The 26194-nt window shown below is 37.5% G+C and overlaps 1 protein-coding gene across 4 annotated transcripts in view; it reads right to left on the bottom strand.

Moving 5' to 3' along the window:
- The window catches only part of atad2b (ATPase family AAA domain containing 2B), a 146785-nt gene that overhangs the window by 62813 nt on the left and 57778 nt on the right, over positions 1-26194 (bottom strand). For all 4 annotated transcript variants that reach the window (XM_055232040.1, XM_055232042.1, XM_055232043.1 and 1 more), the window contains exon 24: positions 20827-20955. In XM_055232040.1, coding sequence (XP_055088015.1) covers positions 20827-20955 — 129 coding nt within the window. The remainder of the gene's footprint in view (positions 1-20826; positions 20956-26194) is intronic.

Below are 26194 nucleotides of genomic sequence, written 5' to 3'. Positions count from 1 at the left end.
TTTGATGGATTCACACGTTTGAGTGATTTGTTATTAGAAGCGTTTACATCTCTAAACCTGAAAATGCGCTGTTCCACCTTGTGATGTCATGAATTGATTTAATTTAGTTTAGTAAACATAGGAAATTCCAGCTGATTCTAGTGAATGTTTGAGTAAATCTTTTATTAGTCTCTGTATATCTTCAAACCTCAAAATGCTCTGTTCCACCTTGTGATGTCATGGAGTGGTAGTTTAAGTTAACAGCTACATTTTACCTTTTGTTTGGTAGAAATAAGCAGTTCTAAAGCTGAAATCATCCAAATGAATCTAGTGAGTGTGGGGTTTAAAAACAAAACGGAGCACTTCCTGTGATACCACATGACATCACAAGGTGGAACAGAGCGTTTTCTGTTAAAGAACTCCAGGTATGTTTGTGATGAAGAAACATTAAAACAGATCCGAAAATAGTGTGATTTGGGCCCTTTAAACTATCGATCAATTTTTTTAAATTTCAGTTGTCCATATTTTTCAATTATGCGACTAAGGACACACCTCTCGACAGATCTGACCTGTAACTTTACCCCATCTGCTTGTCTCCATGGAGATAGAAAAGTTTAATACCATACTCAATATTATGGAACAGCAACTTCCTGGAGACAAGCAAGTTGGCAGATCCTAGAGTCGAGGTTACGCAGTGAACCTTTAAGTGGTTGTATTTTAAGTTCTCTTTAGTTCAGTAGTACAACAGTGTTGGTTTGTGCCTTTTGTCATTGGGCCTCATTGGAATCGACTGGACTTAGTGCCTCAATCTTGTAACATTAATGAAGTATTGATCGGGCCAGTGCCGTCACCTGCGACTTCTGGGGAGGAGTTTTGAGTTGAGGTTGGGACTGACATTCTCAAACAAATAGTTCTTCTTGCTTTTTACAGCAACTGTGGTTCTCAGACTAGTGATTCTATAATGTGAGGATGTCATTCTTCCACATGGGGGCGCAAGAGCCAGATTTCCCTATAGATAACATTGTACTTTGTCATGAAATATCTTTGTTCTTAATTTATACAGGGGAACCCAATGAGAGCACGTGGACTCTTTTTCATAGGTGCCCTTGTTTAAAATGCAATACAAGCAGAAAGAAAACCCAAAACAAACAGTATCCAAGTCCATATAAAACATTAAAAACAGGTTCAGGTGTGTGTATTAAAGTTTGTTACCAGATTATTAAATTACGACTGTCACCAGTGCGTCCAGTTTTGCTTTTCCTTGAAGTATATTCCATTTTTCTGAAGCAAAACAGCTAAAAGCCTCTGTCCCGTTTCCGTTTTGGTTCAGGTAGTCCTTAGTTTTATGCAGTCATGTGATCTGGTATTAAATGTTCTGAAATAAATGATTAACAAGCAGGTGAGGTCTAGTTACCAATAGAAATGATCAATTCAACATTTAGGAGTTTACTTTTTGGACATTTCATGGCAAAATACAATGTAATCAATGGGGAAAACCTGGCTCTTGCGCTCCCATCTGAGAGTATGACATAATTACAAACTAGAATTTGAAATCCACATATTTACAAGAAGGAAATCACGGATCATAGTTACAATATCGCTATATATCAGAGTAATTTGAGCATGTTTAACCTCACACTGTGCATCGACAAGAAGAAGAGTTTGTAGACATCGCAGCCAATTAAGATGCAGAATTTACCAACGATAATTTCACAAGTTTTATTCAGATCTAAATTATACAGCTCACATTTGCATATGGAGGGATGTGAGGTTTTAATATTAATCAGATCTGATACGGCCACTTGGGATCAGAGATTCATTTGTATGACCGCGCCGTGTTCACCATTTGATCAAAAACTATTCTTATATCAGTGTAATAAAAGTGAGATACAAGTTTTCTGTATTTCTCAATTAAGTTCAAAACAACACTAGCAAAAGGTTTGTTTTAATTATATTGCAAAGGGATTCATTAACCGAGCTTTTTTGTGTTGTTTTGTGCAGCCATATCCTTTGTTTGTCGGAATTTTATTATGCAAAACTGTCTTAAATGAACTTTTAACCAACCAAAAAACAGTTATAATGGTTTACCGTCTTACTCAAGAGCTGTATTTGGACTGATTCATGCATTTGAGGCTTCAATGCTCAGAAAATGTCAGTTTTTACCTACCCGATATCTCCGTCTAACGCTCTGTAGTTACTGTGATTCTTGGAAAATTCTAACTGTCAAATACGATCAAATACATGTTAAAATGTATAAAACGCGTATAAATAAAAGTTCAAACATTATGAGACTTTCTGGGGCAACTACCACCAGTAAAAACGTCTTATTACATCAATTTACATGTGCAAACAGGATATCGGCTGAAAAATTTGCTGGATTGAATATATATCGGTTCAGTTTCGGGCCCGATTCACCCCGAACTGTAAATATACCCACTGTTTGATACGGTGGAATTGCATTATAAAAGGTAAGTGTTTGTGTCGTTTTAAACAGGAACTCAATGGTCCCGTTTCTTTTGTTAAGTGGTTTTAGATCAATAGTGTGGCTGAATGAACAACGAACAAAATAAGTTAAATAACGATCACTAAATACAAGGGACAAAAACATAATGTGTGTTCTTTGGCGTTTCATCTGGCTGCGCGTCCAATAAAAACAGCGTCTTCCTCACAAATCTTACAGCGTATATCAAACGGTCTGTGGATATTTGGTGAAAACCAGTTGTCAGAAGCTTTTTGTCACCGCCGCTTCACGTGTGTCAGCGCGGCACTTAATGAAACGTCCAGATCGATGCATCCACTTCCTCCTCTGGAAATGAAGGCAATCAATCACTTTATTCAATAGCTCTGCCAGGGCCCGAGTCGTAACGAGAGGGGGGTAGAGGAGCCAGACATTGTACTAAAGGGAGCCGTTACTTCAAAATAATACGAAGTAGTGGCCCAAATAAGTAGGGATGGGACTTGAAACAATAATATCGTTTATAGTGATAAGACGGCATTTTATATCATCGTGATAGTCGACAATAAAGATGTGGTGACAGTAGCTTTAGCTCAGTTGGTAGAGCGACTGCCGACTGATCCGAAGGTTATTGTCTCACCAGAAGGATCATTGTCAAGTACAATACGATTCACCTTATTCCGGAAGATGCCATGGACGCCGCCATCGTCATTCGAGTTGTATTAATTTGTCTAAGGCTGGCGATTTTGACAGTAAATAAGTTCTACATGGACTACAGAGCCGTTTTAAAGCTTTCAGAGAATTGGTGAGGTGTTGATTTGTTGGGCTAGAACATTTTACACAAATCAACACAACTTTATCAGATTTTTGAGGCGAAACTTTTACTGAATGGGATTCCCTCTGAACCAGAAGAGCCACTACAACAAAAGTGCGTTTTTTTTCTAGCGTTTAGAGGCAAAAGTGGGCAGGGTCTGAATAAGGTCAATAAAACAGCTGTTGGAACCTAGACCTGTCATGACAAAAACAATTTGACGGTTGATTACTACAGAAAAACACCACAATACATGATAAAATTTAAACTACTTTTACATCTGACACAATAACCCTAAAGCAGGATGATACCACAACAATGGAAACACGCAAAGAGAGACTAAAGAGAAAAAACATCACACAATACTGAAATTTCAACCACAGTCCAACAGGGGGTGATATTTTGTTTGGCCCAACCAGCTGCCTAAATATCCATAAATAATATACGGATTAAAGTGTTCAAATTAAGATTTATACAAAGACGGTACTGCAATCTAGCTCTCTTATCCAATTTGTAGTAAAACAAGGTTGTGGATGAGTTTGTACTGAATTGAAATTAAATCATTTGGGGGAAATTATAAAAATCTGCCCTAAATATCAGCCCAGAAATATTAGCAGAGCTCAATCATTGGTTTCCCCATAAAAAAAACCCACATCAGTCGATCTCTACCCATTTTTCTGATGCAGTATATGAGTAAATGTAACTTACCATGCACCTCCTCTGGTGTTTGCAATTTTCAAATCTCTTACAAAACCAGAAATCAACAAAAAAAAACTACCACTTTTGCCAGAAAACTAAAACTTGGTAAAACGCACTTCCAGTTTGCTGAGGTGGAGATGTCAGCCTGACCCTGTAGCCCTGCGCCTACACACTTCCTCAACCAAGAAACACAGAGAGGAGTATGAAAGCATTCTGGGGCGAGGTCTGTCACCCCCGGCAACAAACATGCCCCCAGACAAGATGGAGGCTGTAAAAGTGCATTTTGACTGGCACTGAAAAGGGGCGACTCAAGGACAAGTCAAGTCACGAGTCCTTTGACAAATGTGGAAAAGAAATGTTGTGGAAAATGGGACAATTTTGCTTAAGATGTTGTGTTAAAAGAAATAAAATAGGTTTAATAAACAGCGCGGTGCAAATTACTTTGAGAGCAGCAATCTTAGGTGAAAGTTTGATTGAATACATTTTTTAACCTTCACTTGAGGTATGGACGGGACTTTCGGCTCTTTTAGGAGATCTGAATCTTTTGGATCCGTTCATTTCAAAGACCCATTGAAAAGACTGGCTCTTTTATTATTTATTTATTTGACAGAAGCCAAAGTGAGAACTTATTTTATTTACAAATTAATCAGAGAGAAATCACCAAGGCTTAAAATGGTTCAAACTGAAAATGGGAGTGTTTACCCTCTGGAACGCTGAAAATCTAAAGAAAATGTTGCAGTAGGGTAAGAATTAAAAACGTATGTCCAATATGTTGTTTTTTTTTGTGCATCTCTCACTCATGTCGCCTGCTCTGCTTCTGTTCTGATTCTTGGGTTGGTTCAGCATTAATCAGTGTAAAAATGTAGATAAATTAGAAGGAAAAAGATTCACTTATTTTCAGAAATGAGATTCGCTTCCAACAGTTCATGTTAAGGAAACATTCAAAAGGCACATCACTAGTTTGAGGTATGTTGAACCTCACAATACTTCTGTGGAAATTCCCTCGAGAAGCTCATTGTGTCATCCTGTCTTCAATGTAGCGTGATGTGAATTGACTTTGGCAATCAGCCTTTATACATTTTAAAATAATAAGCTGCTTGAAATTTGAAAAAAAGTGTAAATTGGAAAAGTCAGAAACAAAAAGTAAATTAAATCAGTTTTGTTGCCATGTACGCGATATTTTTCCATGTATTTTAGCTTTTTTTTTCTCATCACAGTGCAGATATATTGCATAAGTAGCTTTTGAGGTAAAAAAAAAAAAAAGTTGTGTGTAGGGATGGGACAATATACGATATCATTAATCGCGATAAAAAGGGTCCGCAATTAATCGTTCGTGGCATTTTTTTAGTAATCGCGATCATCGCACACGATTATAATCGCCTTTACACCACACTGCCTCATGTTTTCAGGTCCAATACAACGTTTAGATGCTAGTTCTGGTGTTTGCCCACTCATTTCATAAAGATTTCATATTTGGAGTACTTTCCTGCAGCAGATTGGACATGGAGGATCTTATTTTGTGGAGATAATTTCTTGACTGGATTATATTCTCTGGACCTTTATGGAACAAATGAGGCCAACTTTGTGTGAATATGTTGATGTTTGACAGAACCAGAGCACTCAATGGTAAGTCAAGTCCAGATTCACACTGACTTTTCTGTAAAAACGTCTTTCCTGTCAGCACTGTGGTGATTGGAGATGGAAATGGTTTACATATCTAGAAAGACGAGCGCCGTAGCTTTCATTTGATGTGTAGATTTGTGCTTTGTGTTTGTGCAGGTAATGCAGAAGTGCAAGTACATTGCTGTAACGTTGTAAAGTATTCCCGGGCCGTCGAAATGTTAACAGGTTAATTGCGATAATATCGTTAATCGCGATTATTTTGGCCACAATAATCGTGAGTCTAAAATGTAATATCGTCCCATCCCTAGTTGTGCGCCGTCTGCATTTAAGCAACTGTCCCATAATCAGGAAGTGCGTGTTAGCATTAGCATCATGGCTTATAAACTCAGGGTAACGTAAGTGAGGAATAACTTTGGACCACTGCAAAATGTAAAACTCGAGTACACTATTGTTTCACTACTGGAATGCAACTTTTACCTTATAAAATCAATTAGATTCAGTAAGTATTAAAAGTCAAGATAGTTATAGCTAATTGTTGTGTCTCAAACGTACATCAGAAAGGTCATCCAACATAAAAGTCTGTGCCAAATCAATACACAAGACAGATACTTTTATAATAAATGTTTAAGAAGTAACACACGGACAACAAGTGCTTAAAAACAGTTTGACAAATGAGAGTGAATTATTCCGAGCACGACGACAGTGCTGAGGAGACAATCCACCAAACCACAGATGACTTTTATGACACGGCTTAATGAGTGGATGTAGTTTGGCCCTTGAAGATAACCAAAGAGAAAAACACATCTCATTTATTTTACCCCTTGAGCGCTGGATATTAGCTCAGATCAGTGCCATTCTGGAAGTCATTTTGTGCAATCATAAAAGCCACACTACTCACTACACACGTTTGGATTTTCATACTTTGTTTTTGCTAAAGAATTACATACTGTAGCTCTAAAAATTAAACACATTAGCCAAACTGAAAATAAGCTTTTTTTCGTCATTTGGGTTGTTTAAACAGTATTGCAACGAAAAACTCACACACAGTAAACAGGCTTGCATCTCCACAAACCTGACGCCTCTTGCTCGTTTCCATAAAAATGCTGTTCTTTCCGCTACGATATTCCGTATGGCATAAAACATATCGTCATGGAGAATGTTCCGAAGTACAGTTCTAACTTTCTATTTCCATGGAGTCATACGGGTAACGGTCCACCTCAAGAAAGTTACATGTTGTAGCTTTAAAAAGGTGCACTATGCTTCTGGTGGACGATCTGACACGCGCTCGTCGTCTACACAGAGATGGTTTGGCTGAAATCCTCCGCATGTGTTGCCATGGCGACAAGTAGTTACACAATAAGAGTACAGGTATTAGCAAGAAAAACAGCTGTACCGCCAAACGTAATGCCATAGTGTGGAATATTCCAAGCCAAGCAATGACATCTCCATGGAGACCAGCGGGTGACAGACAGAAGAATTACATAATGTACATTTAAAAGTCCATTCTACAACATCCTTTGCCTATTTTACAAATTATAGACGACAACATCACGGAAGACATGGGGACAATAACATTCACTTTATCTCAAAATCAAAGCAAAGACGTCTATAAAGTCACTAATTTGATTGAAGCCATTGTTCGGGAGACAGTCATCACCAAACTCTAAAAGATTCTCTCGGAGATAGTCGCGCAACAAATCTATAAGTCATTTCATGTAATTGTAGCCTCCGAATGCATTACGTTTGTGCAATTGTTCCAGTCAATTACAACCTATCAAACTCAAGCAGAGGCTGAATTCACCCCATTAGGCGGCCTGGTGTTTACTAGCGTCTGATGCTTACTGAAATAGACTCATCCAAAGGTCTATAGCAAAAAACAATGGGGTAGAAAGCCCAAGAGGCATCGTCCAAATGTTTGTTTGTTGTACAACTTCGGCTCCGTGGAGTGAAAACAAATTAGGAAGTCGTAAGTGAGGGGCTTTATCATCAAACGCACAGATGTATTCTAATTGAAATGGATGGTCAGTAAAAATTAAGCTTGGGTTTCTGTTGGTTTAAGATTGTAAAAAGGGTCATTAGTGGATATTTGTGTAACTAAAATGTAATTATAACGAGACAAATTAAAGTCTAAATAGGCCTATATTTTGGGAGGATAATCAGCCAATTACAGGCATCTGTCATTACAACCTAAACGATGCACAGTGAACGGAGCTCAACGATCCGATGCCAACTCCCGGGTTCCAAAGGTAAAATCCCAAAGCTGTTCCTCACTTACCTTAGGCATTCCGAGCATCGTAATATCATTCACCGCAATGAGTTTATAACCGCTTGTGAGCTTTAAAGTCGTGTTATAATATCGTTACCTCCTCAAAAACACACCTGGAGTTGTTGTTTTTTTGTTGTTTTTCCTTCACACATGTTTGAGTAACACTTCATTATTAGCCTGTCCACATCTCCAAAGTTCAAAATGTTCTGGTCCACCTTGGGATTTTTCAAGTTAACAGCTAGTTAATAGCTACCTTTTACCTTTAGTTCAGTAGAGATTGGCAATTCCAGGGCTGAAACGATCCAAATAATTCTAGTGAAGGTGTGTGGAGCAGAGCGTTTTCAGTTTGAGAGAAGAACTCAGTCTAAATATGCAGGGTTTGAGTGTTAAATATGTGAATGAAACAAAACAACTTCAGGAAAAAATTATATAACAGATCAGAGAAGAGTGTAAAATGAGTCTTAAGAGTTTGAGGCTACATTTCTGGATCATACGCACATTAGTTACCACTTAGCTAGCTGCCGTCTTCTGTGCATTTAAACTTATATTTGAATTTGTTAGAGAAAAAAAAAATGAACCTCCTAGTGGACGAATTGGAAATTGGATCCATCGTTGCCACTCATCTGCTTTGAGGGATGGGTCAAATGCAGAAGGACGCGTTTCTCTATGGGCACAATAATGTTCCTTGACATTCCCAGTCACGAAGAAGAAGAAGAAGAAACCGGGGCACTTTCCAAACTTTCAGCATTTTCCGAGGGCAATGAGGAGTTTTATAATAGCCTCATATTGAAGACCACCTTGCAACATTCACATCACTCTCCTCCTCAGATTTCAGGGCAGCACGGCCTGTACAGTTTCGGATTTTCAGATTCACAAGGCTAAGAGCAGCCCAATCACTTCACAGCCTCTCCCCGTCCTCTCCGGCTCAAATGGAAGCTCTTTATAAATGCGTATGTGCAGTAATCCACCAGTGCGGAGTGAAAAATTGACTACGCTCGCTATATAACTCCGGCATATGTTATGGGTTTGCTAAGTGCGCTTATACACACAAAATAAACCGCGAGAGACTTGCAGATGTCAGCTCGTCAGCTCCGTAGACAATAAAGACACGCAACAGCCTTCACCAGTGATTTTACATTCATTTCATGCATGAGACCACAATGATCCAAAAGGCATCTGGGCCGGTCCAATAGAAGCTTAAGCGGAGCCTCTGGTTGCCCCGGGCGCTCTGAGGTTTGCATGGATTTTATTATAGGATGCCAAGGGCCGCCACAGTGCACTCTTCAATATCGCGAGTGAATAAGCAGCATCGGGAATCAAGTGCCCAGTAAAATGTACCACTAGCAACTCAATTCATACGTCTATTGAATAGTGCCAGCTTATGTATATGAAAAAGTGAGGTGTAATCAATTAAAGGGCTCGTATTACACTATTTTCTGATGTGTTATAATGTTGTTTCCTCATCAAAAACAGACCTGGAGGTGTGTTTTGTTTCATTCGCACAAGTTTAAAAGACACAAAACCTGTATATTTAGGTGTTTTTCCCCCGTTCCACCTTGTGATGTGATGCGGTAATACAGGAAGTGCTCCACTGTGTTTTCAAACTCCATACAACTTCACTAGAATTTGGATATTTCAGTCCAGGAATTGCCAATCTCTACGGAACACAAGGTAAAAGGCAGGTGTTGACATGACATCACAAGGTGGAACAGAGGATTGGTTGAGGTTTGGAGATGGAGACAGACTAATAATAAAAGGTTTACTCAAATGTGTGAATAAAACAACAAAACTCCAGGTATGTTTTTGAGAAGGAAACAACATAAAATTTAAACCTTTAAACAAATATATGGGGTTGTTCTTTACGCAAAATCCAATGGGCGATCTCAATGGGACCTCCTGATAAAATAAAAAATAAACTTCACTTGACCACTTCAAGGACGAGCGCTAGTGAACAGTCCAAACTAAAGTATCAAAACAAACTAACCTTGTTCTGAAAAAAGCATCTATTAAAATAATTTGGGGCACAGTTGAAATTAATTTAACCAAAGACAAGATGAACTTCACTGGACTATGCCTCAAATGATCATAATTATCTTTTGCATAGTCCAAGCTCAATACCAACTTAAATCACAAAGTTGTTTTTTTTTTTATGATATAATGCAAAAACACCATGGAGCAAAACTGAAATCAAAGTTCATTGCTCCATGAACTGAATCCTCCAATCCTCATTTGAAAACCAAGGTCAAATTTTAAGGTCACATTTTAAAACTTGTCCAGAAGCGTTTAAAGCTGCACTATAACTTTTCTGGGGGTTAGCTGTCCCTTGCTTGTCTATTACCTCTTCGCCTATTATGTTGCACAGTACGGCATTACAGAACTCAATCTTTATGTAAAAAAAACAACAAAAAATAACAAAACAAAACCTGAATTCTGACCAGTTAGCTAGTTAGTGTCATATGCCCGTCACCCTGTGTAGATGCGTTTAATGCCATACTGTGTAACATTCTAGGCAAAACAACATCACCTCTCATGTAGAAAAGGACATGAGTTACCCTCCACGTGCGAAATTACACCGTGTAGCTTTAACATTTGAAAGTGGCCTACAAAACGAACAGCTGAACATATTTCCATCCATGTTTGTAAAGATGTACATGTCTGCAGAGGACAATATTACAGACATAAATGCCGCCTTTGAGATGGAGGCACTTGAAAGATTTCGATTTGTATAACCATACGTTGAGTTCTCGTTATGACCTAGAAAACAAAGCATTATAAAAATTGCATTTGTCAAACACGCAGATTCTATTAACCCATTTCTCTGAGTTCCACCGCCGTCGCGAGCTGTGGACCCGACGTCCTTTTGTCCTGTGTATGAAACCAGGTCAGGCTTTATTCACCAATACTTCAATACAAGCTGTTTGCAATGACTTTAAAAGGCCCTGTACCTGATTTTTACTGTGAAAAAGCTGAAAAAGTTTGCAGTAGTCCAAACTTCCTTATCTTATGCATTTCGAACATCCTAATTACTCACATAGATGAGTTTATAAGCTCTTTTTACAACTCTGTGACCAGTGTGGAGTTTTGTTGTCAAGCTAACAACAACTAGAATGAAATAAATAAAACAAATAAAACTAAAAACACAAAAATAAAATAAATAGCAACTAGCATGCTAATACACACTTCCACATCACACATTAAAACGCTTTATAATCAGATGCAGACAGCACTCAGTGGACATATTTTGACGTTAAGTTTTGTATTGTATTATGTATTTTTTAATCTGTTTTTAATGTTTTGTGGGCGTGTTTTGACAGGAGCTTATAAATAAAACGTATTACCATTTCTATCTTGTATCACTTGATTTGGAAAGTTCCACAGTATGGCATTTAACGCATCCATTTAGCTTCTATTCATGTTTTTGTGTCGTTATTGCTCAAAAACACCACAAAAACATGATCTGACTTGTAACACTGGATATAGATCTGAATAAAACATGAAACTGTTTATTCTATGTACAGCCAAATCTTTCCTCAATCACTCCCCCTGTTGGTCAACTTGAGTCATTACTCTTGAGTGACATTTAAAGTGAAGTGTAAACTCTCAGAAGACGCCGACTGGTTTAGTTTCCTCTTATATGTAAAAGGCACCGAGTCCAAACTGAAGTCTTAATCACTGCGCGACAAAAAACATGATTACCGGATAGTTCTAATCAGTTATATTTGGGGAAACGAAAATATTACCTGTGCTTTTGCCTAATTAAACTTTTTGTTTTGTTGTCTATGGTTGGTTTTAAAAATGAACAATTTGTACCATTTTGGCTCTGAATAAGTCAAATCAAGCCAGTTTTTTATCCTGGCGTAAACTTTATTTGCTTTGCTCTGAGGGCTTCATCTTGTCGATTCAAACTTTGGGTAACACTTAATAATAACTACACTTTTAATAGCCTTAATAATGTATAAATAAAGACTTAAAGCTACCATCCGCAAGCGTTTTTTTTTTTTCACCAGTTGATTGCAGATGTGAAACCTGTCCTAGGCCAAAGTGGTACACTGTCGGACAGCATTAACATAGACGGCATCTAGTGGTGATTTGTGAGAATACAACCTGGGTGGGTCCGCCAATCTTACTATAGATGGTAGCTTTAATACAATGAACAAATATTGCGCAAAACTAATTCCTGTGAGCTTTAAACCATGTTATAATGCCGTTTCCTCCTCAAAAACATACCTGGAGTTGTGTTTTGTTTCATTCACACATGTTTAAGTAACTCTTTATTAGTATGTCTACATCTCCAAAGCTCAAAATGCTCTGTTCCACCTTGTGATGTCATGAAGTGATAGTGTTCAAGTTAACAGCTACTTTTTACCTTTTGCTCAGCAGAGACTGGCAACGGCGGGGCTGAAATTATCCAAATTATTCTAGTCAAGATGTGTGGAGTTTAAAAACACAGTGGAGCACTTCCTGGATTGCCACATGATGACATCACAAGGTGGGAAAGAGTGTTTGCTGTTAGAGAGATGAAACTCCAGGTCTGTTTGTGATGAGGAAACAAAAAAATATAACATACATCAGAAAATAGCGTATAATATGGGCTTAACCTCTTATTTACTAAACCTGAGTCATTCTTAATAAACCATTTAAACACGTCTTTGTAATAACTACATCTTAATTAGTCTCAGTGTAGTAAAAACAAAATGGTACCAAACATGGTCGTACTTAGTCGTTAATGACAGACTACAAAAACGAAAAGCCAAACCAAATCAGCCGTGGCATGTGCTTACCAAGCGTGGGGCCAGCTGGTTTCTTGGTTGAGTGACACACATAGCAGCGGGAAGTTAATTATGAATGAAATGAAGCACTCTATATGAACTAGATCCATGTGGTGATGCACTATGGATGAACCCGGGCTGAGTCTCAGGTAATGGAGGCTGCTGTGTAAGGCTAAAGTGCATCAGGTGAAAGGAAAACGCACTTTAAACTAATGGGAGGCACTTTTATGTACAACTGATCCTGCTGCGATGTGAAATATGGCAAGAAATTAATACCACAATCTTAAAATAAAAGTACATCTTAAAAAAAATATCATAAATAGCAATAGTAAGTCATGTCCATATCGAGTTTATTCTATTTGATATCCTTTTGTTCAAAATTTACTGTTCTTATTCTGACAAAAAGTATATTAAAATATCATAGTGGATTGCAATACAAAACATACTTATCAAATATTGCATTATTTCTCATATTGTGTAGCTGCATAACTACACATGTGTTTTTGCTGATACATTTTTACATGTTTAAAATGAAAAAACACATTTTGGTTTGTAAAATAGGACCTTTAAATGACTGACTGCACAAACACTCTCCACCGAGCCTAATGGAAAGTGCATTCATGGATTACTGAAATATGCAAAAACTACACCCAACTCTGGATATGTTTAACGTTAATATGTACATTTTGGTAAATAAAATAGGACGTTTAGATTGCTTAAAGCAGACGTATTATGCAAAATGTACTTTTCAAAGCCATGTTAGTTTTTTCCTCCTCGTTTTCCCTCTCGAAGTTGTGTTTGAATGATCTTTAATCGTTTATTATCAAGATGCCATTTTGCTGATCAACCCCCATTTTCACTGCCACACGTACACGCCCACTGTGACGTAGTTACATCATTCTATAATTTTATTTTCTTAATAGGTGATACTCGTAAGGTTTGGCAGTGTTGCGTAGTTATGTTAGTGTGATGTGCAGCTGTCCATAGGGGGCGCCGACAGCTACACGGCTCTTTGTTGTGATGATGTTTACAGTGACGTCAGCTCTCATTGGACACCACAGTTTTGTAATGCGGACCTCAGCGAATTTGTTTCTTTTATTGGGTCGTTTTAGATGAATACAGTTGTCCCTCACTATAACGAGGTTCACCTTCTGCGGTCTCTTTGTTTTTTGTGCAATTCTGCAATTTACAGTGTATGAACGTGCATTGTGTTGTGCGTCCTGATTGGCTGTTGGACTGTAGACCATTGTCCATCAGTCTCCTCCGTGCCGTGTCTCCTGTTCAGTACAGAATGTGTTCAGACAAATTTACATAAATGTTGGATCTCAGTGTGACTCTGAAGTGCTGTACGTTTGCAATTTGTTTTCTCCCCGATAAAACCCACAATGTCGATGAAACGTTCTGCACCGACAAAGACGCCTACGAAGGTTTGAAATTTGAGAGAGTTTAAACAAGAGAGAAATGTGAGAAAATGTAAACGCCTGTGTGAGAAAAGTGTATAAAGTGTGTGGTGAAGGGTTTTACAGCTGCAAAACACATAGAATTGTAAAAAAATAACGCTGATAATTCGCAGATTTCACCTATTTAGGGTTATTTTTAGAGCGATAAACGAGGGACCACTGTATTGCAAGTTCAAACGTGCTACGGGTGTCACGGGTTATAACTATACAGCAGACACAAGCACAATATGAAAAAAAAAGCTAGAATTTTCCCTGTATAAATGGACACACACTCCACAGAGGTGAGTAGGAAGCACATTGGCGTTGCTGTTATCTGGTGCATTAAGAGCACATGAGACTTCGAGCTGTGCCCACATTGCCCAGGTCGCCCCACTCCTCCTGGACTTATCTGTGAGTGAGAGTGACCGCTGCTTTTAACACCTGATGCAGAAATATCTCCACGCTCCAAAATGGTCCCTCTCAAGCAGAACGTACTCCACTGATGCAAGCGCAGCATTTTATCCCTTTTAACGCTCTGGGTTCAGCCTATCTCAATGTGACATGCAATTCTAAGCTCCAAGCAAGTGGAACTGAGGTGTTGGTTAAGAGAGAGTGCTGGCCATGTTTTTGGAGGAATTTATAATTGCTGTATTTTTCTGATAAGCGTTAACGTTTTGCGAATGGCAGCGTTTAAATTTGAGAGAAGACTGAAATATCAATAAACTGACAGAATACAAGAATGACTTTTCTGTTTTGTTTTTTTGCAGCGGAAATAATATTGCGTAAATAATTGAAGAGCTTCACATTATGCCATTTGCAACAATTCAAACTGCAATTCCGATTTGAGAGTGTTTTATGTTGCAACCTTGCCTGGCAAATCCACACTAATCTGTGTGTACTTTTTATTCAGATTGATATCAGCCTGGGTCCTCTGTTGCGTCTCAAACCCGGTTACACGTGATCGTCCAATCAGATCTGTTTTTTTGAGTGACACATGTGAAACGAAGGAGCTGATTGGTCACCTACGATTTACAAATAAAATCACATTTCTCTCACATCAGATTAAGAGTTTAATGCTTCGCCTAGTGATTCTGCAGAAATCCGCCAGGTTTTCCAGCTCCCTGTGATATATTTTTTCCTTTATTTCCGATACAGACGGACCATTTGTGTCTCTAATTGGCTAATCCACCTGTCAATCACGCTCATTTGAAAACGTGAAGCTTCGCTGATGATCAGAGACTCAAATCTGCGTAAAGTTTTGGCGAAGTCACTTGCAACTTGAACTAATAAACGATTTAACCATGACTAATATTTTCGATGCAAAAAATATGCTAAAAATGTGACTTTAAGCTCCTGAGACCCGAGCTCTTGCATGACATGCTTTATTAATTTCTCTTTGTTATTTGGGCTGGCTGGGACCTGATGAGTCTAAATACAAAGAATGATTTTTTTACATTTTGTAGTTTCTGAGAAAAAATTATGTAAATCAAATGTCTTTATATATGGACCTTTTACTCATTTTGATAAAACATTTGAATAATGATTTGCAAAAACTATTAAGACCTTGAACACAGCATCATTTGTCCTGAATGTAAAAACAAAATGAGAAACAACAATTGTGCCTCTTGGAACAATGTGTCTCATGTGAAGAGCTGCAGACAGGAACAGGAAGAAAAACAAAAAAAATTAAAATAAAATATTCTAAACATTCTAAACTGTTAAAAATGAATATATATAATATATTTACATTGTTGCTGTTCTTGTATACTGTTATTCTTCATCTAATAATTTGGACTGTGGCCTAGACAAGCCAAAAACACATTGTCCACATATGAGGACGCCAGGTCTCAGGAGGTTAAGAGCACCTACATTTACTTATTAGCATTACGACCTTTCGTTATGAAGAAAAGAAATCAAGAATCATGAAAGTTGGTCAAATAAAGGTGATTAATAGAGCTGATCTAGTCTTGATTTTTTGACCAAATCTCCAATACAGATGTAAATGTACACAATTTTGCAGTTTTAGTGTCAATTATCATCGCAATCTTATAATGAAAACTCCAAAATGTGCCTTCTGTAGTACAAAATTAGAGCCACTGTGGTGCAGCTGTAAGTAAACTCCCCTCCTCTTCTCCTGCAGGTGGCAACGTGCGATGCATTTGACCTTCAAGCGTCCTGGCCCTCCACAGAGACAGACACACGAACACTTTACCGAGGTTTTCTTCACTATCAGAGCCTTAATTGTAATCTCCTGCATTAGTGCCTCAAGTTACAAGGCTGTGTGATACCCGGTGACATAACTGATCAATTAGGCTAATGGCTGCCGTGCTGAGGTGCTCGAGGTGAGAACGGAATTCCGATGATACAAATTAATCGCCCGAGTAGGCTTAATTAATTAGACCTGAGGAGGAGGCAGATTACGGCCCTCCCAGGAGTCCTCAAAATGGTGGACGTTTTTGGATTTCGGTCGACACACCTCTTCACAACTTTCTACAGGTACCAGAATGTTGCTTTTTTTCATTAAAGAAAAAATAAATAAAAAATCAAAGCTGACCAATATGGGTAAAATGGGATTATTAATTATGATGATTATTATAATTATGATACTTAATACAATTGTCATTATTATTACTATGATTATTATTCAATTTAAAGTAGTCAAGTTTTAATTTAAATGAAACTGCAGATTTTTCGTAGCAGAAAAACATGCGGTTTATAGCAGAGTTCAGACATGAGCTAATCAAGTGAGTTAAATGCCACTGGACTAGAAGTTTATTTAAAAAGGTCTTACTTCTATCAGTTTTAATAATAAGGTACACAATGTAAGAGAAGTGTTTTTCATTCATATATGCTGTTGTCACTTATAAATTGTTAAGGTTTCGTCCCATATTACACAAAACTGACAGAGCTTTAAGTCATGTTAGAATGTTGTCATACCCAGAATTGTGTTTTGTTTCATTCACACATGTTTGAGTAACACTTTATTATTAGTCTGTCCTCATCTCCAAAGCTCAAAATGCTCTGTTCCACCTTGTGATGTCATGAAACAGTTTTAAACTTAACAGCTCCATTTACCTTTAGTTCAGTAGAGATTGACAATTCCAGGGCTAAAATGATCCAAATGATTCTAGTGAAGCTGTGTGGAGTTTAAAAACACAGATGACATGAGAGAAGAACTCGGCCGTGTGTGAATGAAACAAAACACAACCCCAGGTCTGTTTGTGATCAGGAACCAACATTAGAACATAGATCACAAAAATACAATCTGGGCCCTTTAAACTCTAAATAAAATAATAATTCGACTAATACAAATTTTGATCGACAAAGACACCAGGGACCACTTAATGGAGTAAACGACTTAAACCCGACAGCTGTACTTACAATCCGCTCTCATTTGTCAGACTTGTAACTTTTGCCTGTGCAGCTCCTGGTGAAATGAACCACACTAGATTTACACACGCCCTGAGTCTGCACTGTATTTATGGTCCACACAGGAGGGCCTCAGGAGGGCCTCATCTCTGACAAGCACAGCCGCTCCCTGGGACACACAGAGGCTTATCTACACCGCGGGAGCTCCAGCGTGGACACTCCTATGAGAGACAAACGCCACCTAGTGTAAGGCAACTGTACTACACAAATTACAATGGAAAAATGAATGTAGAGAAGAGTTAAAACGTGTACGAGAAGTTAGATTAGTCATTTAAATAAAACAGTTAAACTACTTACCAAAAAAACTTGCACCTATTTTTTTCTTTTTTTAAATTTTGAAGTTTATAGTTCTACTTCCTGGTTGGATACAGGCAGCAGATATGACGTACATCTAGGTAATTCTATAACTTAATAACTTAGCAACCAAACTGTAAACAAGGGCCAAAACGTGTCTAACTTACACAATACTTATATATTTTAAAAAGTAAACACCTTTATTTTGTTAAATGAAGGTTTAAACTGCCAGAAAAATGCCTTGAGTGTGTGTAAATTGTTCCTGCATTTCAGATAATGTTGATGATATAAGTATTATATTCTGTTGTAGAATTTGTGTAGTTTTCTTCAACTTTTTTTTCCACAAACTGTCACTAATGTAAATCTATATTTACCACAGGCACTATCCCACCAAACCAAGTCATAATTAGAAAAGCATGAAAATCTGTCATATACACTTTAAAATAGCTCGAATGCAAACTATTAATGTTATTTTAATAGTTTTGATTGACTTTAAATGGGATGGTATATATATTTTTTATTTCATTTATCCATTGTTTTTATTGTTTTTAACACTGTGAACTACTATGACGTTATTTATTTTTAATTTTTCTATTTTGTGGTAAAAGTGATTCTGATTCTGATTCATTTATCCATCTTTATTTATACAGGGACAGCCCGATGAGAGCACTCAGACTCACCGTTACATGGGCGCCCAGTTTATTGTATTTGTACAGAGACACGGCACAACAACACACCGATCAAGACAGAGCACGAATGTCCATCTGCACTTAAACCTCGTTAGTTGGTTAGTTCATTTTGGGAGTGGCTGGTTTGAACATGTATTTATTTTTCTAATTTGAGGAAGAAAAAAAAACTGTTGGCGAACTAAGAAAATTGTACTTAAGTTGTATAACTGCATCCGATAAACAAATAATGTATTGTAAACTAAATAAATAAAGTTAAAATAAAATAAATTGAATATATTATCGATCTGGAAATGTTCAAATAATTTATTTTATTTATGAATGTATTAATTTATTTCGAGCACATATACCAGGTAAACTTAAAGCACATTTCACAAATTAATCCTTATATAAGCTTAAAAAGGAGTGGGAAGAAGAAAACTTAATAAATCCCACGCCTATAATCAATTCTCAATTAAATTTGGTCAATTAAGTCAAAAAATCTTTATCTTATTGCTGTAGTTGTGATGGGCACCTTCATTGTGATTGGGGTTGTATTATTTCACACTGGGCATATACGTCCTATAGACCTACTACAGAGTTTGGAGTGAGTGAATAACACACATTGTATTTATTCAAAGCGCTTTAGGTGGATTGAAAGAAGCGACATAAATCCAATGCATCATAACCAGCTCCCAGGGACTCTAAAAAAAACTGTAGCTCAAATGCAATACGATCCTGTTTTCAATATATCCCCTACGTCTCCATTGTCTCTCCATCGCTCCTGTAGCCGTTGCATAGTCCGCCACACACCTGCCCACCTCGTGCACGTCTAGTCTCTGAGCTACAGCGACCAGCACAGTTAGCCTCCTTATTAGCGCATTTCTTTCGCTCCTAAACTACTCTGAACAGGACCACCGCGCAAAGTAATTACAAGCCCACCTGTAGCAAACGCCAGGTGTGTGTGAGGTGAGGGGAGAGCTCGGATTGGGCAGGGGGCACACTAATAAGCCCGCTCCCTCTGTGAATAAGACACATTTTTGCAAGTTATTCACAAAATATCACACAGCCCTCTTCAGGAAGTAGCAGAATAACCCTTTTCCTTTATAATGCAAAGTGTTCCGACTTACCAAAAGCAAACACGAACTCAAAATTTGACATGTTTTTACTGAACTAAAACATCTGAATATTTCTTTTTAGCAATTTTGAGGTCTACAGTTTCTACTTTTTTCTTGTTTCAAGCTGAATCTGCATCAGCCTTGACAGTATCGAACCTATACACTTTGTTTTATTCATTCATTCTTTACTCTGCAGGAGGCAACGATATTGAAATTTGCTGTCACGATTACGCCAAAATAAATGCGATTAACAATTATATCAGGATAATTATTAAAGCTGCTGACAGTTTGAAAATTGTATGAAAATGAATAATTATAATTTTGAATATTAAGAATAGGTTTCATATTTAAATAAACTGGAGAATTTGTTTTTTTCTGCACATTCTGACGACATAATGACGATTATCTTTGTTGCCGCTTTTTCACGATTATATAAAATGTCCCAAGCCCTGGGGTAAATTGACAGAAGCGAGGCTGCCAATCTGCACCACCTGCCCCTCTGACCACCACCAACACTCACACGCATTGTATTCATACCAAGCAATGTGGTAGAAGTGTTTTGCCTAAGGACACAACACCAACAGTTACTACTTGCTGTGGGATCTAGTATTCCCTGCGGTTTTCCATCCGAGTACTAACCAGGCTTCTGAGATTTGACTCTGACAAGAAGGTTTAGCCACAAGTTTTATCAAGGAAAGGGCAAATAAACTAAACATGCGCCGACCAAACAACTGCAGTTATTTCTTCAAATTGGCAACAGGATTATGTCTTGCGTAAAGGCTCAAAAAATCTATTTTTTTTAGATGTTTAACTCTTAGTATTAAAGTTTGGAGTCAAGTAAAAGTCTCCGAAATGGTGTCTATAAAAGCAGAGTGGAGGGAGTAACAAAGTGTATAAACAGACATTAATACATTTCTATTATCTGCAAACCCAAAGCCAAAATGCTAACCAATATTTATAGTTTTCAATAGTAAAAGTCTCCAAAATGGCGTCCATAAATACAGCGTGGATGGAGTAACAAATTGTATAGACAGATATTAATACAATTCTACAATCTGGAAACCCAAAGCCAAAATGCCAACAAATACCCAGAGGTTTCAATAGTAAAAGTCTTCAAAATGGCGTCCGTACCGTAAAAAAGTGTATGGTATATAGAGTAATAATATGAATAGACCTTAATCCATTCCTCTTGCATACACATCCTGTAGCACCTCATCTTGCGTATCGCTTGATCCTGAATAAATGATGATGTTATTATCAGTGTGTTGGGAGCACTTACTGGAGGTGGCCTGTTTGTAGGTGGCCTCGCCCTGAGTGCTGCTCTTGGCTGGTTCTTCTCCCGATGGGGGCTGCTTCCTGGTTGCTACGGCGCCGGTGGATGGGGTTGGCTCGGGCTGCGTCTGGAAGTCTGCAACAACAACACGAGATGGTAACTGACGGCACGGGCTATCGGTGCGTCTCCGCTTCCCGTTATGTGCTGCATTTTGAGAACTTCTCATTGAAAAGATCTGACGTTTTTTGTTTTAAACTGTTTATCGCTATGGCAACAGTCTTAATTTTTCCATCACTGTGAAACCCATGGATACGGAGCACACTCTGCATATGGGGATTAGGTATTATAGAGCCATCAAAAGTGTGTGTGTGTGTGTGTGTGTGCAAAAATTGGTTATAGTATTAAATATAAAAACAACAGAAGGTAACAGTAATAAAAGTATGCATAAAGATAAGCTTAAAGTTGCACTATGTAACTTTTCTAGTGGATTGTCTGCCACCTGCTTGTGTCCAGGGAGATGTTATTACTTTGCTAAAAATGCCATTAAACTTATCCATCTCCCAGGACACAAGCAGGTGACGCCACCAGGGAAAGTTACGGGTCAGATTGGCAGAGAGGCCTGTTTACGGAAAGAATACATGATTTTTTTTCGGTCATTTTTAGCAGTAAAACGATGCAGAATTAATGCAGGACACAAAACTTTAACAACAAACTGTAGCGTTCCAAGTAAACAGATTCTCTACCAGGAAAGTCACATAATGCACTTTAAAAACTCAAGTATGGAGCAACTGGTCCATGCCACGAAAATATATGTAATAAAAGATTCATTTCAAACAGAACATTATATTATGACATATTTTTATTATTATTTTAAGTAAAAGCAGAGGTTAGGCCTGTCACGATAAATACTATATCGACTTATTGTTCAGAAAAAGACAGATGGAAGCATTATTTTTGGGGGTCAATATTTGTAGTGTGGACTTTTTCTTTGCACGAGTGGGAACATTTTGTTTATTTTTCTGTACTATGAGATACAGACTTGAGCTGTGGAGGGTTGAATTCTAAACTTCTACGACTTATTATAGACACAAACTATTTACGTGTTGCGTTCTGTTATTTAGTGCAGCTCATATTTTCTCATTTTCATATATATATATTTTTTTTAAACAATCTTGTACATTTAGAATCTTTTTTTTTTATTAATTTTGCTTTATGTGACCAGGGGTTGCACGAAATTGGTGTAATTACCATCTCTATTGCAGTAATTAGCAATCTAGTGTATTGTAAGTCATGTTATAATGTTGTTACCTTCTCATAAACACACCTGGAGTAATCCTGTATTATTAGTCTGTCTCCAAAGCTCAAAATGTCCAGTTCCACCTTGGGGCTGAACTCATCCAAAAGATTCTAGTGAAAGTGTGTGGAGTTTACAAACCGTGGAGCACTTCCTGTATCACCACATGACATTACAAGGTGGAACAGAGTGTTTTTTTTCCGTTTGAGAGAAGAAATTGGACTAAATATGCAGGATTTGTGAGTTAAACATGTGCGAATGAAACAAAACACAACTCCAGGTCTGTTTGTGATAAGGAAACATTATGGGCCCTTTAAAAACTCGAGTACGGTGCAACTGATCCATGTGTGTATAAAAATTTACTTCCTACAGAACATTATATTATTATGATGTATATTTTATGAATTATTTTAAGTAAAAGCCAAGGTTGTACCAAATTATCATTACAGTCAGTATTGCAGTATTTACAATCTGCTCTGATATAGTTTGCAATACACTAGATGACTAGTCTTAAACAAAATGAAAAAAAAGTATTGCAAGATAAAAGTTCTTATACCAGTGGAAAACTTGAGGCACAAAATCCTGCCCCATCTGTATTCATTACTATGGAAACCCCCTCCGCAGCTTCAGAGCAGGTAGAAACCAGACCCCGCTGTACTCGCTGATATCTCTGAGAGGGAAAGCCTTGACTAGAAGATTAAATATTTAGAACGCTATATTCCTCCTCTTAAGCAGTTGACTTCAACCTCTGCAATATTAATTTAGCATCTTCAGACGTTAGAGGCTAAAAGAGCAGTTCCAACGGCTGTAAATTTCTTCAGAAAATGTTACATGGTGCACCTTTAATGTGTTTGACACCAAGGACTCAGTGTTGCCTCAGGAGTACAGCTACGCTCGGTTAAACTGTAAGAGAAAGTATGTTTTTGTGAGTACATTTCTTTAGTATAGTGTTTGTAGTTTAGTTGTTTGGCTGATTAATGAGTTGATGGGCAGAATTTTCACTGTAACATTTTGAGATGTTTTATTTTGCTGCAGAAAATATCAACAAACAATTGTATGCCACTTAAAAGAAAAGCATTAGAAGGCATTATGGGCAGTTGTGGAAAAAGTACTCAATTTTGTTACAAGTACAGATACCACAGCAAAAATGTACTCAAGTAAAAGTATATGAAAAAAAATTAAACTATTAAAGTACTTGCTTAAAAATGTACTTAATGAGTAAAAAATACAAAGTATTTCATGCAGGTCTTATAGAGCTTCAAATATAGTGATTTTGATGAAGATTTCTGCTGAAAGTTGTTCAACAGAAACAATTGAATTGCTCGTTTTTTTCTAGCTGTTTTTCTGCATATTTTTGTTTGCTCAAACTTCGACCGTGTTAAAAATAAACCCTCAGCTTTTTCAGCAGGTCTCAAACAAAGTGAAAAATACTTTTACTTTTCAGTCCTGTTCAAAAATGTAGTGGAGTGCAAAGTACAGATACTGCTCTCAAATGTATTGAAGTAAGAAGTAGCCACTTTAAACCTGACTTCAGTAAAAATTGTATCTGTACTTTACTTATGTTTACTTTACTACTTTCCACCACTGATTATCGGTAACTGAAAAAAGCTCACTAGTTCTTATCTAAGTGAAACTTATGGTAAAGTGACCGACAATAAATTATTGGCACAGTTAAAACCTTTAGTAATTCAAGTACCAATAATGTCCCGTGTTAATTATTCAACCAACTACACATCAGATGTTATCATATCGGCTCAATGTTACAAAAATATGTCTCTAATCCCTCAGTTTTCCAGGTGTGACTCATAGTAAAAGAAAAATTTAAATCTGTCAACTGGACAAAAAGTTGTAGGAGTGAAAACGTTTTGCTGCTCATCCAAGCAGCTTCGTCAGGTCTGGTCAGATTACTGCTGGACACCGCCTTATATCCATTTATTTGTAAAGAAAACAATAGTGCTAGCCAGCGTGCTAATAGGAGTGAGAGCGCCCAAAGGGGCCTGAATGATTATGCTACGTATGACTCAAGCACAGTTCACACTTTGTTTGCGGGCTGAGTCTAATGAGCTACACTAACTGTAAACAATAGGTGTTTTGAGTTTCAGTGTAGTTAGCTCCTCACTTCAGTGTCCTCCAGTAATCTGACCAGAACTGAAGTGGCGGCTTGTCTGAGCAGCGAAACATCTTCACTCCTACAACTTTTTGTTCAGTTGACAGATTTGAGTTTTTCTTTTACTACAAGAAAATAAAAAATGCGCTACAAAGGCAAGATACACACGAATTACTGAGCCTGAAAAATGATTGTTCTATTTATCATATATTGAACGATAAGTAGATATAGTAATTATCGTGACAGGACTATGGTCTAAGGTCGTGACATCAGTTGTAAAGTGAAATTTCACGATTACATACATTTTAAAAATCCTGTGGCCAGAGATTTGGGTTTCCTGATGCACATGTACACAGAAATAAATTAAAATGAAAAGCCCTGATATGTGAACTCCGCATGACTTGAGATGCCTATGGTGATTGCATATCGAAACTGTCTACAATATTTATATCAAACTGACCAAGCAATTGTCTGCACTATAGTTACTACATAAGCCTTAGCCTTATATAGCGGTTGTTTTGAGTCTGCTCAGAGCTCTACATCAGTAATCTACCACACAGACGGTTACAAAAGATTGTGTCTGAAACATTTGAGCCTCAAGGCATCCACAGCCCTGCAATAAAGTCGAACAGCTCCATCAAGAACTGCGACGGTATCACCTTAAAAACTGGTTTATATATTGGAAGAAAAGTGCAGCTTATTGCCAGTTCTTACAAGCCAATATCACTAATGTGTTTTTTCCTATTATTACAAACCACATATTTTAAAAAGACCCCTCCATCCATTTTAATAGATTATTTTTTCAGGCCAAGGTTTAGTTTGTTTTCATGCTTGACTGTTGCAACTGCTCACTAGCATTTTTTTTGGGTCATTTTTGGTCAAGTGGTCATGTGACGTTACCGTGACTTACCCGGTCAGCTAATTTAAAACAGGTCTTAGTGCCATCTTCCTAACGGTCTACCACGGGATTTGAACAGGGACGAGAGGGCATTTTTACTCTCACACACGTGGGATACTGTCCTGAAGAAGTCGGACTACAGATGTCGTCCTGCCTCATGTCACAGCAAAATCACGTGATCACCGAGGAAGCGCGCTAGTGAGCAGTCGACATCGTCAGGTATGAAAACAAACTAAACTGGTCTTCTGATAGTTTATTTTAATATTCTTTTCCAGATGAAGCTTATTGAACCTCTCCATTCAACGATAGCTTAACAATAGAACCAAAGCTAGAATCAAAGTTTTCACATGATATGAAGTAAAGAGCTTGTTTGAACTAAGATATATTACAGTATATGTAATTAAAGTTTCAAAGAGCAGCTGCTGGCAAATGCTTTCATGTTATCAGACGCAAGACTTGCAAGGATTCTTTTTTTTTTTTGACCATAAGTTTTATTATGAAAGGACATCAAGTTGTACTGGTAGTATTAATAAGCAGAGTAAAATGGGAGTGAAGAGCGAGAAGAGGCATACAGCAAACTGTCAGAGCCGATGATCAATGTAAAAGTAAAAAAAAAAAAGTTTAACGTGTTCTGACCTCAACCACTTTGGCAATGAAGCAAAGGGTTAGTCTAAAGTGGGGTTCAAGAGTCTAAAGAGTTAAATTAGGACTAAAAACAAAACTTTTTTTTGTTACTTAACGGTGTACATGGTGTTTTAGAAGCATCGTTTACCATTTTTTGCCAAGATTTTGTCATTTCGGTGCAAACTGGTGCAGTTAATTTGCATATTTGTGGTTTAAACTTGACTAAAAATTATTCTTCGCTTTAATCCTCCTGGCATTTCCCAGTTTACTGTAGGTGGAGTTTCGCTCTTTATTCCCACTTTAAGATGCTAATTAACATGACCCTTATTGTCCTGACTATATCCCACATGGTACATAAAAATAACTGTCCTTCCAGTGGCTCGTGTGAGTTACATAATCATTACATAAAGAATCCTATAGAGACGTATATAAGCCCATGTCACCTTTTGTT

Source organism: Periophthalmus magnuspinnatus, chromosome 24, assembly GCF_009829125.3.
Source record: "Periophthalmus magnuspinnatus isolate fPerMag1 chromosome 24, fPerMag1.2.pri, whole genome shotgun sequence".
Lineage (NCBI taxonomy): Eukaryota > Metazoa > Chordata > Actinopteri > Gobiiformes > Gobiidae > Periophthalmus > Periophthalmus magnuspinnatus.
Note: the sequence above shows the minus strand (reverse complement) of the source record. Positions and strands in the feature narration are given on the sequence as shown.